Source organism: Pongo pygmaeus, chromosome 1 (assembly GCF_028885625.2).
Source record: "Pongo pygmaeus isolate AG05252 chromosome 1, NHGRI_mPonPyg2-v2.0_pri, whole genome shotgun sequence".
NCBI classification, from domain to species: Eukaryota; Metazoa; Chordata; class Mammalia; order Primates; family Hominidae; genus Pongo; species Pongo pygmaeus.
The window spans coordinates 145,785,784-145,800,332 of NC_072373.2; the positions used below are offsets into that span (position 1 = coordinate 145,785,784).

Sequence of the window (14,549 nt, forward strand, 5' to 3'; positions counted from 1 at the left end):
GAGCTTTTGTCTGCAGAGAAAGTCAGTAGCTTTTATTAGAATTTCAAAAAAATCATGACCCCCACCGGCCTACAGCAAACAAAAAAATCTTTGGCTAAAATAATACCTAAAATTGGGGATGAGAGAAGAAATGAGATCTACTTGAATGATTCACTTTAAAAAGAAGATAAATCCACACATAGATTTGTGTAATTTCTACCTCTAAAGCTTTTTCCCCAAAAAATGCTTAATTTTCTTTCCCTGGTTTCCAGGAGACCTTAATCCTTAATCCCAACTGAAGAAGCAACCAAACAGAAAAGATCAAAGATACACTGGCAATAAACTGAAGCAATGCTTTATTGCAACCACAAAGCACCAATTCAACAAGGCGTTGACACACAGAGATTGAACAAATGTCTCTTTCAACAGAGATGTGGCAAGCCCACTTTTTCCAAGCTCTTAAAAACAAGTACTTAACCCAGGAACTGAACAAAGCATAGGACAATTAAAAAAAATTACACCATCATGAAGGAATATATAAAAAAATATTCTGTACTAGTAACAAGGCTTTTTGACCTGTAACTCTCGGCAAATTTCTTCAGAAACAAATTATTATAAATAAAACCATGAAGTTAAAAAAAAATCCTTTCTTCAGAAACAAAGAACCAATTTGAAAGAAAATCTATGCAGAAAATATCATTACCCCATTTGAAAGCTAGCTGAATATGGATGGATATCCTCAGTACACAACGGAGCTTCTCTTTTCAGAGCTATGATTCTGCTCCTGAAGGGGCCATGATGCATGTTCATTTCAAACACTGCAGCATATCCCAATAAAACCTTAATAAGGTCAAGTGGAGAACCCTCTACAAAAAAGGGTGTTGGCAATTCCATCCAAGTAACACAAGCTCTAAGGAGCAGAGGAATTCAAGGGAGACAGCAATCCCTTTCTTCTTTCTCCCCCTCCCCAAATTTTCTTGTTTTTACTCATCCTAAGTCTGTAACCAAAAGACTGTCATTCAATTAAATTCTTTTTTAAAAGATTTTGGGAAAGCAATCTATAAAGAGATGAGGAAAATCCTTATTATTTCAAAGCCTTTGTGGGGAGGAGTGTCTAATCGTGTCAAAGATCATTCTATTTGACAAAATCCATGAGGAAAACCACCCTGTGCGCATCTTGTCCTTGCTCCTCCTGGCTGATTTCAGGTGAGCTGATGAATTGCCTAGTCTATCCAATAGGATAACGTTTCATTTGATTGAAATTCTTTACATATACACATGTATGTATTCTGTTTACAAAGTTTCATTACATGAAACTAAATTATGTCATTATGTATTTTTTGAGGTCGAAGACCCCAATTTGACTGTACTATGAAGAGTTGTTCTTTAAATGCTTTGTCTGCAGAGGTTTTACATGATATTCGTAGATTTTCAGAGCAGGCCCCAATTTTAACTGAAGTCCTGTCAACACATCATTTCTTGTCATCAATAGCAGGGATTTTCCATCAATTTCCTATAATGGAAGCAGAAGGTAAAGCCAATATGTGAGTCCAAAAGCTCAAGGATAATGAAGAAAAAAGGAAGTTCAGAAGTAAAAGTCACACCAATTGTGCCCAAGCTAAAAAGATTACATTTGTAGTAGTGCCAAAATGGAAAAAATGCAATCCTCTATTTTTATCTTACATCTTTTAGCTGTATTTTGGCATTAAACACAATCCATAGCTGATCTTGCTTTCAAGATCCTATCGCAAACATCACATCTTAAAAAACAGATAGCAAGCTTACTGCATGTACCCTTAAGGATCAAAGATGTTGCTTCTGAAAACAATAATGACACTTTCCATTTATAAAGTCTATTAAAGTTTACGCAGAATTTTCCATGAACTTAATTTCTAAAACAACTCTGTAAATTAGAACGGGCAGAGATGATCATCTCTATTTTACAGGCAAGCCAAGGATCAAGCAAGAAGTTCACCCTCTAAGATCAAGAAGTTAGGAAAGGGGTGCATAGAATTTGAACTCTCATATACCTGCAGCCAAAGCCAATGTTCTTTTTATAATACCCCTCTGCTTCTCTTGATACTTAAATATATGTTTTTTAGATGGTCCTATGGGGACTAGAGTCTTAGGTTTCCTGGAGTCTTCACGATTGCAACATTGGGCATTAGAAAAATGACTCACTCTCTGGGAGACTTTCCTGCCCTTTAAAGGGGGAACCATCCTGCCTCAACCCAAAAATCAACCTCTCCAAGATGAGTTCCCCTACAACACTCCCTCTCAATGGATCCTCAAACTTCCAAATAAGGTAGTGAGGGGTAGGGCCCTGCCAGCTGAAAATCCCTTCCCTGTTCTGCTCAGAGTCCATTCCCTGCACCCTTAAGGCACAGAGTCAGGTACACTGCACTCCAGGTATTCTGGAGAGACTACAAAGCTTTGGGGTGAAATAAAAACAGGCTTCTCACAAAAGAGATGGGGATCCCAAATATATAAAGTGGTTTGAAACTTTTGGAAAGGAAGCACTGAGAAGAATGCTGAATGCCACATTATTTTTGTTATTGTTTGCTATGGGGACCTTACATCTCTTAAGAACCTGAGCTGGTTCCTAGGTGACTTGGATTAAAGAGTTAAACCAGCTGTGCATGGTCGGTGAGTCACGACATTTCTGTTCATGTTTATACCCACATACTTCTGTACCTACCTCCTCCACTGACCGACAGACATGGGGACACCGTGTGTAGCTGCAACTACGTAAAACGGACTCCCTCCCACACCATTCCCAGGGCGGCTCCTCCAACTCTCATGCGCCTTGCTTGCCAGGCTGGGAGGAAAATGTGCTTTGAGTTCCTGAGAGTGTGGGAGAAATAGCAGCAGGCTAGGCGGCTGAAGAAACACCCACTTTGTGACCTTAGGCAAGTCCCTTCTCTTCTCTTTCCTCCTTGGTGGGGTTTCTGACAAGATTCTATGAGAAACCGCTCTTGCAAATGCTCCCTGAGCTATGAGTTATACAATCACTTGTCATTATCCCTTCCATCATTCTCGACAGGACCAGGTCCTCATTTTACTTGTCAACCACCTAATATGAACCACAGCAGAACAAGGAATTACTTCTACCTGGTCTATGGTGGTTTTGAGTTTGGGAAATCTTTATTCTGTCAGCTACCAGAACACAAAATGTCTCATATTAATTTGTGAGAGACTGTAACATTAAAAAGCAGCTGACTCATAGTACAAACAGCAGAAAATTCCTTAAGGACACAGGAATTGACTCAATAATCCTAAAGTACTTTGCTTCCTATTTAGGCAAGTAGTAATCCTAGAGATTGCTGATTAGTGAAACCTGCATGTCTGAGAGTTGGGAGAGGAGCCTCTGGCCCTCTGGAAACCACAGTAGCCGTGCTGAAGACACTGTGAGGTCAGAGACCAAATTAGATGTGACCTTAAAGCTCACGCTGTGTCTTGCACACTGGCTCGGAATGTTTTACTGAATGGCAAAGCCCTCCTACCCTCCATCTTTCCTCCGCTGTTGTGTGCTCACACTTCACTTACTACATGTTTTAAACAGCCATCAGGAAGAGATGACATTGCCTTCATTTCTATACACCAAGAAAACTTCCTCGACTAACTCAAAGTGAATTTTTAAAAAATCTTTGCTGGCAAAAAGTCCTTTGACAACTCAGCATTTCTGTCAAAAGCCAAGTATGCCTGTGAAAAATGCTGAAATTTGGATTTTACTTAAGACAGAATGGAAAAATCATGTTTCATGCTCCAATCTGATTTTCCCTTTGTTCAGTAGACACACTGCAGTTCACCTCAGACCAGGGTTGGTAAAAGAAAGCTCCATCTGGAAATCCTCATTTTAGAAATGTTGAAATAAATATAGTTAATTCACACATACAACCAAACATTCCTCTTAAACCCTGACTAGAGTAGCTCAAAGGAATGAGAGTGGAATAGAGCATAATGGAAATGAAGCTTACAGTCAGGCAAATGGCAGTCTGAATCCTGTCTCCACAAACTGCTATGTGACCCTGGGTAGGGGACTTAACTGCCCTGAGCCTCAATTTCCTCACCTTAAGATGGAAATAAACCAGTAAAGTACTTTAGAGATTAGAAATGATGGATGCAAAGCACCGCGCACAGTGCCTGATGTGTAGGAGGTTCTGAATGACTACTAAGTGGAAATGGATAGGCTTTGAAATAAATGGGATGTGTTCTGATTCCAAATCCACCTTCTGCTTCCTTTCTGCCAGTGTGCTCCCCTTTGCCAGGAAAATGTAGGCATATTCCTATTTAGGCTCAGAAAATTTGCTGAGATTAAAAAGTTCAAAGACTACATAAAACATTCGTGTCATAAAAATTGTACACACAGGAAAGTTCCTTGATGAAGAAAGCTAATAATTTCATACATAACGTCCATGGGAGGCAAGTGAAATCCAAATTCTACCAACAGCATGCTGTACTACAAGGAGCTTGGGACTGGAAACTAGAAGACAGGTTCTAATGCAGACTCTATCAGTAACTCTCCGTAAGGAACAACTCTGGATCCCAGTCTGTGTATTAATACAAATGAAGTGGTTGGAGTGTGACCAATTCCAGCTAAACAAAACCAAACCAATATTTTGCATGTACATCATGATGAAGTCCAAAACAAAAAGATATTTCACATCTTGGGAATTGTGTGTTAACTGATAATCATTTGCTAGTGTCAGTAAAACTTTACATTGACTGTGTCTTTATGGAAAAGTAACCCTCAGGTTCCCGTTGGGCAATAAACAATGTTTACATACTTATTAAGTTCCAGCAAGTACTCATGCATGGAAGTAAAGTTCTGAGATGATAGGTTTAAATTTCCAATGAGGGCAAGAATCTAGATTTAAAAATAAATGAGTAGGATTCATAGATATTATAGCTCACTAGCTAAGCATGTGCTTTAGACTAAGACACTACTTTGTTGCTTATTAGTGGGGCCTGGGGCACATTACTGAATTTTTCTAAGCCTCATTTTCTTATCTATGTGATGGGGGAAAGCAACTACTGTGTTTCACTGCTGAAAGTATTATTGAGATAACTTTTGTGAAGTAGAATTCTTGACATGCACTGATCACTCAATAAATGCTAGTTATTGAAAAAAGCATATAAAAGCTGGGTATGGTGGTACATGCCTCTAATCCCAGCTACTTGAGAGGCTGAGGTGGGAGGATGGCTTGAGCCCAGGAATTCAAGGCCAGCCTGGGCAACATAGTGAGACCCTATCTCTAAAAAATTAAAATTAAAAAATATGTATAAATTTTAAAAGCATATAAAGATCTCAACCCATTTACTTTTCACTCATTCTCTCTGCCAGCATTAATCTATACCTAGGTAACTCTGAATTGAAGCTATTTGTGATATGGTCCATGGGAAATGTATAGGAAGAAAGAATAGGTGGGAACAGAAGCAGCAAAGAGAAAAGAGCCTAGGAAGAGACAAAGAGTAGCCATCAAGACAGGCAACTAGGCAACTGCAAAGTAGGGCAGGAAAAAAACATTCAAGAGAAGTCAATGGAATTTATGAAGGTAGGGCTCTGCGCTGACTGGGAAGGCCATATTTGTGGTGGTGGCCTCTACTGTCCCAGATGGTGCATAAGGGAAAGGAGGCTCAATTTAGAATCAGAAGACTGGGGATGGATGCTCTAGCCTGCTACTTACTAGGTTATTTATTTATTTATTTATTTATTTATTTATTTTTATTATTATTATACTTTAGGTTTTATGGTACATGTGCACAATGTGCAGGTTAGTTACATATGTATACATGTGCCATGCTGGTGTGCTGCACCCATTAACTCGTCATTGAGCATTAGGTATATCTCCTAATGCTATCCCTCCCCCCTCCCCCGACCCCACAACAGGCCCCAGAGTGTGATGTTCCCCTTCCTGTGTCCATGTGTTCTCATTGTTCAATTCCCACCTATGAGTGAGAATATGCAGTGTTTGGTTTTTTGTTCTTGCAATAGTTTACTGAGAATGATGATTTCCAATTTCATCCATGTCCCTACAAAGGACATGAACTCATCATTTTTTATGGCTGCATAGTATTCCACAGTGTATATGGGCCACATTTTCTTAATCCAGTCTATCATTGTCGGACATTTGGGTTGGTTCCAAGTCTTTGCTATTGTGAATAGTGCCGCAATAAACATACGTGTGCATGTGCCTTTATAGCAGCATGATTTATAGTCCTTTGGGTATATACCCAGTAATGGGATGGCTGGGTCAAATGGAATTTCTAGTTCTAGATCCCTGAGGAATCGCCACACTGACTTCCACAATGGTTGAACTAGTTTACAGTCCCACCAACAGTGTAAAAGTGTTCCTATTTCTCCACATCCTCTCCAGCACCTGTTGTTTCCTGACTTTTTAATGGTCGCCATTTTAACTGGTGTGAGATGGTATCTCATTGTGGTTTTGATTTGCATTTCTCTGATGGCCAGTGATGGTGAGCATTTTTTCATGTGTTTTTTGGCTGCATAAATGTCTTCTTGGAAAAAACTACTTTAAAGTTCATATGGAACCAAAAAAGAGCCTGCATCGCCAAGTCAATCCTAAGCCAAAAGAACAAAGCTGGAGGCGTCACACTACCTGACCTCAAACTATACTACAAGGCTACAGTAACCAAAACAGCATGGTACTGGTACCAAAACAGAGATATAGATCAATGGAACAGAACAGAGCCCTCAGAAATAATGCCACATATCTACAACTATCTGATCTTTGACAAACCTGACAAAAACAAGCAATGGGGAAAGGATTCCCTATTTAATAAATGGTGCTGGGAAAACTGGCTAGCCATATGTAGAAAGCTGACACTGGATCCCTTCCTTACACCTCATACAAAAATTAATTCAAGATGGATTAAAGACTTAAACGTTAGACCTAAAACCATAAAAACCCTAGAAGAAAACCTAGGCATTACCATTCAGGACATAGGCATGGGCAAGGACTTCATGTCTAAAACACCAAAAGCAATGGCAACAAAAGCCAAAATTGACAAATGGGATCTAATTAAACTAAAGAGCTTCTGCACAGCAAAAGAAACTACCATCAGAGTGAACAGGCAACCTACAAAATGGGAGAAAATTTTCGCAACCTACTCATCTGACAAAGGGCTAATATCCAGAATCTACAATGAACTCCAACAAATTTACAAGAAAAAAACAAACAACCCCATCAAAAAGTGGGTGAAGGACATGAACAGACACTTCTGACTAGGTTCTTATGCAACATCTGGCACATTATTCCCCTCCTCTGTGAAATGAGAGGTTTGAACTAAGCTGACCTCTGTCCATCCTAGTTCAACACATTCTCAAACACCAATTCAGTCTTTCATAAGCATCAGAACACCCCAGCCTCATATGAAAATCTCCCTGTTAAAGAACACAGCGGCAATTTCTTACCAATGATGTGGAGGAATCTCATGAAATAGTCTTTCTTTTTCTGCTTCATTCTTCCCCCTCACATCTTCTAGCACTTTCTTTGTAACAACTCTCTTGCCATTTACTGTCTGGCTACAAGTGGTGACCAGTCTGAAGTTTCTCATTCCACTGCTTACAAAGGGTTCAAATGTTTCAGAGGTAGAGGTACTTGCTCTGGAGCCCAGAGATACAAGAGTGGAAAATCCTGTGTCCAATATGGGAGTCACATCAAAGATGGAGGAGTGGAATCTCCTAGCTTTACCCACAAGGCCAATGGAAAAATCATCACCTGAGAATCCTGAGAATGCATAGTTCCTCCTCCAAATGTTTTTTTGTCTCTGCCATCTCCTCTGTTTCCCTTTTGTTTCGGTTCCTTCTGGACTTGTCATACTCATTTCATTTCCTGGCATCAGACAAGACCTCATAGGCCTCTTGCTACTTGTTTGAATTTCTCCTCAGATGCCTCTTTGTTCCCTGGGTTCTTGTCTGGGTGTACCTGCAGAGCCAACTGGTGATAAGCCTTCTTAATATCAGGGGAGGAAGCATTTTGAGGCACATCTAGTACTTTGCAGTAATTCACCACGTTTCTTTAAACAGCCTTTCCCCACCAAGACAGGGTTTATTTTCGGAAGAATTTCCATATAAGGTTGGAAAGGAAGATGGTGAACTATTCAAGTTTACACCAAGGCCTTTTGAATACTATCACAAGGCTCTTGGGCTGAAGTATCTTCTGGAGAGAAGTTCCTCTTTGTTGTATGGATCCTTCACATGCCTCCACTCCCACCCCACCTTCTGTCAGCAGCTCCTTGTGGGTGGAGTGACTATGAGCTCAACATTCTCAGCCAATGACTCTCAGCTGATGGCTGTGCTTGCCTTGCCTTCCTATTGGTGGGAAATGTAGAGTGGATAATATACATTTTGGGAGGCTTCACCTTATTTAAAAACCAACACTGAGCAGCTTATTCAGAGAGAAACTATTTGTGTGGCTCAAAAGTCTTTATTTCATTTGTTGAAGTAACAGTCACAAGCAAAATGGCTTTTGCACTTAAATCGGACACAAAATCCATTTTGGCTCACTGTAAGGGCTAATGCTTTCAGTGACTTCATGAGTATTTCCTAGTGTTATTTAATATTTTCTGCTGGCACAAGGTAGGTGATAAAGGGTCTGTATTACAAAAACAAAAAACAAAAAAAAAACCTGAAACACATTTCTGATGAAGGAAAATAAGTAAGGCCCATTTTATCAAATGAGAAAACTGGGTCATAGAGATGAAACTAGGCAGGCTTTTCAAAATAATAGATTCACAAAACATAACTAGAATTGAAGACCTCCCATATATTGTCAAATAAGTCTTCTTCAGCTGATTAAAATTTTTTTTTAATTTTAATTTTAATTTTATTTTAAGTACAATGTGCAGGATGTGCAGGTTTGTTACATAGGTAAATGTGTGCCATGGTGGTTTGTTGCACTATCAACCTATCACCTAGGTATTAAGTCCAGCATGCATTAGCTATTTTTCCTAATGCTCTCCTTCTCCCCACCCCACCCCTGACAGGCCGCAGTGTGTGTTGTTCCCCTCCCTGTGTCCATGTGTTCTCATTCTTCAGCTCCCACTTACAAGTGAGAACATGCAGTGTTTGGTTTTCTGTTCTTGCATTAGTTTGCTGAGGATAATGGCTTCCAGCTCCATCCATGTCCCTGCAAATGACATGGTCTCATTCCTTTTCAGGGTTTCACAGCATTCCATGGTGTCTATGTACCAAGTTTTCTTTATCCAGTCTATCATTGATGGGCATTTGGGTTAATTCCATGTCTTTGCTATTGTGAATAGTGCTGTAATGAACAGACATGTGCATGTATCTTTGTGACAGAATGATTTATATTCCTTTGGGTATATACCCAGTAATGGGGTTGCTGAATCAAATGGTATTTCTGATTCTAGATCTTTGAGGAATTGCCATACTGTCTTCCAAAATGGTTGAACTAATTTACATTCACACCAACAGTATAAAAGCATTCCTATTTCTCCACAACCTCGCCAGCATCTGTTGTTTCTTGACTTTTTAATAATTGCCATACTGACTGGGGTAAGATGGTATCTCATTGTGGTTTTGATTTGCATTTCTCTAATAATCTGTGATGTCGAGTTTTTTTCATGTTTGTTGGCTGCACCAATGTCTTCTTTTGGGAAGTGTCTTTTCATGTCCTCTGCCCACTTTTTAATGGGGTTGTTTGGTTTTTTTTTTGTAAATTTGTTTAAATTCCTTGTAGATTCTGGATATTAGACCTTTGTCAGATGGAGAGATTGCAAAATTTTTCTCCCACTCCATAGGTTACCTGTTCACTCTGATGATAGTTTCTTTTGTGGTGCAGAAGCTCTTTTGTTTAATTAGATCCCATTTGTCAATTTTTGCTTCTGTTGCAATTGCTTTTGATGTTTTCGTCATGAAATCTTTGCCCATGCCTATGTCCCGAATAGTACTGCCTAGATTTTCTTCTAGGGTTTTTATAGTTTGGGGTTTTACATTTAAGGTTTTAATCCATCTTGAGTTAATTTTGTACAAGGTGTAAGGAAGGGGTCTAGTTTCAGTTTTCTGCATGTGGCTAGCCAGTTCTCCCAGCACCATTTATTAAATAGAGAATCCTTTCCCCATTGCTTGTTTTTGTCAGGTTTGTCAAAGATCAGATGATTGTAGATGTGTGGTCTTATTTCTGAGTTCTCCATTCTGTTCCATTGGTCTAGGTGTCTGTTTTTATACCAATACCATGCTGTTTTGGTTACTGTGGCCTTACAGGTATAGTTTTAAGTCTGGTAGCATGATGTCTCCAACTTTGTTCTTTTTGCTTAGGAGGCTATATGAGATGTTGTTGTTCCATCTGAATTTTAAAATAGTTTCTTGTAATTCTGTGAAGGGTCTTTCAATGTTAGCCTTTTCAAAATTTATCTCTGGACTTAAGAACTAAACTGAGCAGCAGCATCAAAACAACAAATGCTTTTAAAAAGGGAGCTGCTGGTTGCTCTTTTTGCAGGACACACAACTACAGATTTCCCAGGCTTCTTTGAAACTTAGTGTGGCCATGTGACTAAGCTCTGGCCAATGAGATGGGAAGGGATGATGCATGCCTCTCTCAGACCCATAAAACTACCTGCACAGGCTTCTTGCTCTTTTTCCTTATGCTAACTTACATCAATGCCCAGATGATCTTGAAAGCTATTTAACTGATAACAAGGCCTCCTTCACCTGGGTCTTTGAATGACAGTGAAGCAGAAAATCCCCACCAGCTACCTTGGACTATCTGTATGAGCAAGAAATAAAATTCTACTATAATTAAGCCATTATACACTACTTGTCATATCTGTTGGTCTACTTTAATACATCAACCATTTCTACAATTTCCCCTTCACTTTTACAACCTCTTCTTATCACGTCATCAACCAAAAGAGTCCTATCTCTGCAACACTGAAAGCCCAATATCCTGTTCTGTCTCTCACTCCTCACTCTCATTAAACCCACTTTTTCATGTCAACTCCACTTTGTCCAGGGTTATCAGTCCCTTTCTGACTCCTCTTTTGTACCAAGTCTGAACCTGATGATTGACCAGGGAGCCATTCTTTTATTAGCCCTCTAAAGTAGCCCTCTTAAGCCATTAGCTTTTTGCAGTGTCCATCCCACAAACCCCCCGTCCAGGATGAGTCCAGCAGTCCAGCTTCTCTAACTCCTCTACCTAGTGCAGCTGGGGAAAAAAATCAAGAAACTATGAAGATGAAACAGTACACATTTGCAGTGTACCAATCGCAGCTGGCCAGTAGAATACCTCAATTGTTCTTTTGTTATCCTTGGTCATCTCCCTCTCCCATTCCTCTTGGTGGCCATTCTTAACCTTCACTGCTCTCCTCCAGTTCCTTATTAAATCTCTACCAATCCCCATCTACCCCAAGCAGAGGAGCTTGACTCTGGTTAGCAAAGGAAATAGAGGCTGTGAGGAACTCCGTTAATGTCCATGAAGACAAAGTGTATTAGTTAGGGTTCTCCAGAGAAACAGAACCAATGAGATACTGGTTAGATATGACCAACCTGCATGCTGGGAAAACAGGAAAGCTGGTGGTATAATTCAGTCCAAGTCTGAAAGACACAGAATTGGAGGGTGAGGTGGGGCTGATGATATAAGTCCAGTCAGAGTCTGAAGGCCTGAGAACCAGAAGCTCTGATTTCCAAGGGCAGGAGACGATGGCTGTCTCAGGTCAAACAGAGTGATTTACCCTTTCTCCACATTTTTGTTCTATTAGGGCCATAATGGGATTAGGTGATGTTCACCCACATCAGTTAGGGCCATCTTCTTTATCCAGCCTACTGATTCAAATACTACTCTCCTTCACAAACACTCCCACAGACACACCCAGAAATAATGCTTTACCAGCCATCTGGGCATCTCTTAGCCCAGTCAAGATGACACATTAACCATCACATAAGGACAATCTTACTTATATCTGTACACAACTTCACCCATGCCCCCAACTCAGAGGAAGAGAACCCTGTCTTGCTTGGTGCTAATTACTTAATATTTTTAAAAATAAAATACTTGGATATTTTATTTACCAAATTGAATCATGACATATATTATGGCTGGCATTACATTTTAAAAACTTTATTGGGATAAAATTAATACAACACGAAATATGCCATTTTGACCATTTTTAAGTATACGGTCACATTGATTACATTTATAGTGTTAGGCAATTATTGCCGCTATCTATTTTAAAAACACTTCCACCATCTCAAAAAGAAATTATCCACCCATTACTTAATAACTTCCTACTCCCCCAAGCCTCTGGTAACCTTTAATCTACGTTGTATCTCTATGAATTTGCCTATTTTAGATATTTCATGTAAGTGGAATTATGCAATATTTGTCTGGCTTATTTCATTTAACATATTTTCAAGGTTTATCCATGTCGTAGCACATATCAGAACTTCATTCCTTTTTATGGTTCAATAATATTCCATTATATGTATACAGCACATTTTAAAAATCAGTTCATCTGTTCATGGACACTCAGAATGTTTCCACCTTTGGTTATTGTGAACAATGCTGTAATAACCACAGCACAAGTACAAGTATCTGTTTAATTCCCTCTTTTCAATTCTTTTGGGTGGAATTGCTGGGTCCTACAGTAAAGCTATGCTTAAGTTTTTGAGAATCTACCAAATTATTTTCCACAACAGATGCACCATTTTATAGTTCTACCAGCAATGTACAAAGAAATTTCTCCACATCCTTGTTCCTCCGTATTCTTTTGATCTCATCCCTTTCTATATCCTCAGGGAGTTTGCTTCACTTAACTTTCCTCAATTTATTTCAATTTTAATCTGTCCAATTCTTTTAGCTACTTTCCTGGATGTGAGTAAGTCTGGATGTCTCCTCTCTTAGAAGAGAACTCTCTTGCCTACATGACTCTCCAGTTGCTGCTTCTCCCTTACTGGCCTGCCTCCCACTCACTCCTCAACTTGGAGAGAAAGTTCCTCCCCAGCTGATGTGTATGCACCCTGACATGCTGCTGTGGCTGCTGGCATGCATGAGCAAGCACAGACCCCGTTGCCACTGCCCCAATGAAACTCTGTGGCCAGCACCCCCCATCGGAGTGTTGTGGCCAGCAGACAGGGAGTACCTCGACCCCTCCAGTAAAGCAAGTTGCTAACCACAAGGGGCCAGAGAACAAAGCTGTGGCCTGTTACCAACCCCCCAGAGTTACAGCATGCAGCCCAGAAGTACCAAGCTAAGCGTTGTACCCCTAAAATCTCGCAGAAATGAAGGCAATCACCTTATACCACAATCAAAGCCTGAAGGGCATTAAAGAAGATAAAGGCAAAAAAAAAACCAACACATCCAAAGGACAGCAATTTCAAAGACTGAAGAAGAATGAGCCCACAGAGATGAAAACAAACAAACAAACAAACAAACAACAAACAAAAAACAAAAAACAAAACAAAACAAAAAAACCTAGTGCAATAACTCTGGCAACTCAAAAAGTCAGAGTGTCTTCTTATCTCCAAATGACTATACTAGTTCCCCAATAATTGTTCTTAACCAGACTGAAATGGCTGAAATGACAGACATATAAGTCAGAATATAGATAGGCATGAAGATCATTGAGATTCAAGAAAAAGTTGAAGCACAATCCAAGGAATCTAAGGTATATATGGGAGCTGAAAGTTGAAATGGTCATTTTAAGAAAGAATCAAACTGATCTGGCACAGCTGAAAAACTTACTTCAGCGTTTCATAATACAATCTCAGCAGAATAGATCAAGCTGAGGAAAGATTCTCAGAGCTTGAAGACTGGCTGATATGGTTTGGCTGTGATCCCACCCAAATCTCATCTTGAATTCCCACATGTTGTGGGAGGGGCCCAGTGGGAGGTAATTTAATCATGGGGACAGGTCTTTCCCATGCTGTTCTCAGGATAGTGAATAAGTCTCAGGAGATCTAATGGTTTTAAAAAGAGGAGTTCCTGGCCAGGCATGGTGGCTCATGCCTGTAATCCCAGCACTTTGGGAGGCCGAGGCAGGTGGATCACCTGAGGTCAGGAGTTCGAGACCAGCCTGGCCAATGTGGTGAAACCCTGTCTCTACTAAAAATACAAAAATTAGCTGGGTGTGATGGCAGGCACATGTAATTCTAGCTACTCGGGAAGCTGAGGCAGGAGAATCACTTGAACCCGTGAGGTGGAGGTTGCAGTGAGCTGAGATCACGCCATTGCACTCCAGCCTGGGTGACAGAGTGAGACTCCGTCTTAAAAAAAAAAAAAAAAAAAAAGAGAGAGAGAGAGAGAGATGAGTTCCCCTGTACCCAGCTCTCTCTCTTTTTGCCTGCTGCCATCCACATAAGATGTGACTTGCTCCTCCTTGCCTTCCTCCATGGTTGTGAGGCCTCCCCAGCCATGTGGAAATGTAAGTCCAATCAAACCTCTTTTCTTTTGTACATTGCCCAGTCTTGGATATGTCTTTATCAGCAGTGTGAAATGGACTACTACAGTAAATTGGTACCAGTAGAGTGGGGCATTGCTGAAAAGATACACGAAAATGTGGAAGTGACTTTGGAACTGGGTAACAGGCAG

At 40.1% G+C, this 14,549-nt stretch overlaps 1 protein-coding gene across 3 annotated transcripts in view; it reads right to left on the reverse strand.

The window, feature by feature from the left end:
- Nucleotides 1–318: 318 nt before the first annotated feature.
- The window catches only part of SAMD13 (sterile alpha motif domain containing 13), a 54,056-nt gene continuing 39,825 nt past the window's right edge, over nt 319–14,549 (reverse strand). Inside the window, exons 5-6 of one of the 3 annotated variants that reach the window (XM_063653609.1) lie at nt 11,510–11,557; nt 325–1,492 (exon numbers count right to left, since the gene is read on the reverse strand). In XM_063653609.1, coding sequence (XP_063509679.1) covers nt 1,349–1,492; nt 11,510–11,557 — 192 coding nt within the window. In that variant the 3' untranslated portion in view covers nt 325–1,348. Of the gene's footprint in view, nt 1,493–11,509; nt 11,558–14,549 lie in introns of all 3 variants that reach the window. The other 2 variants (XM_054478606.2, XM_054478596.2) reach the window with 2 other exon arrangements.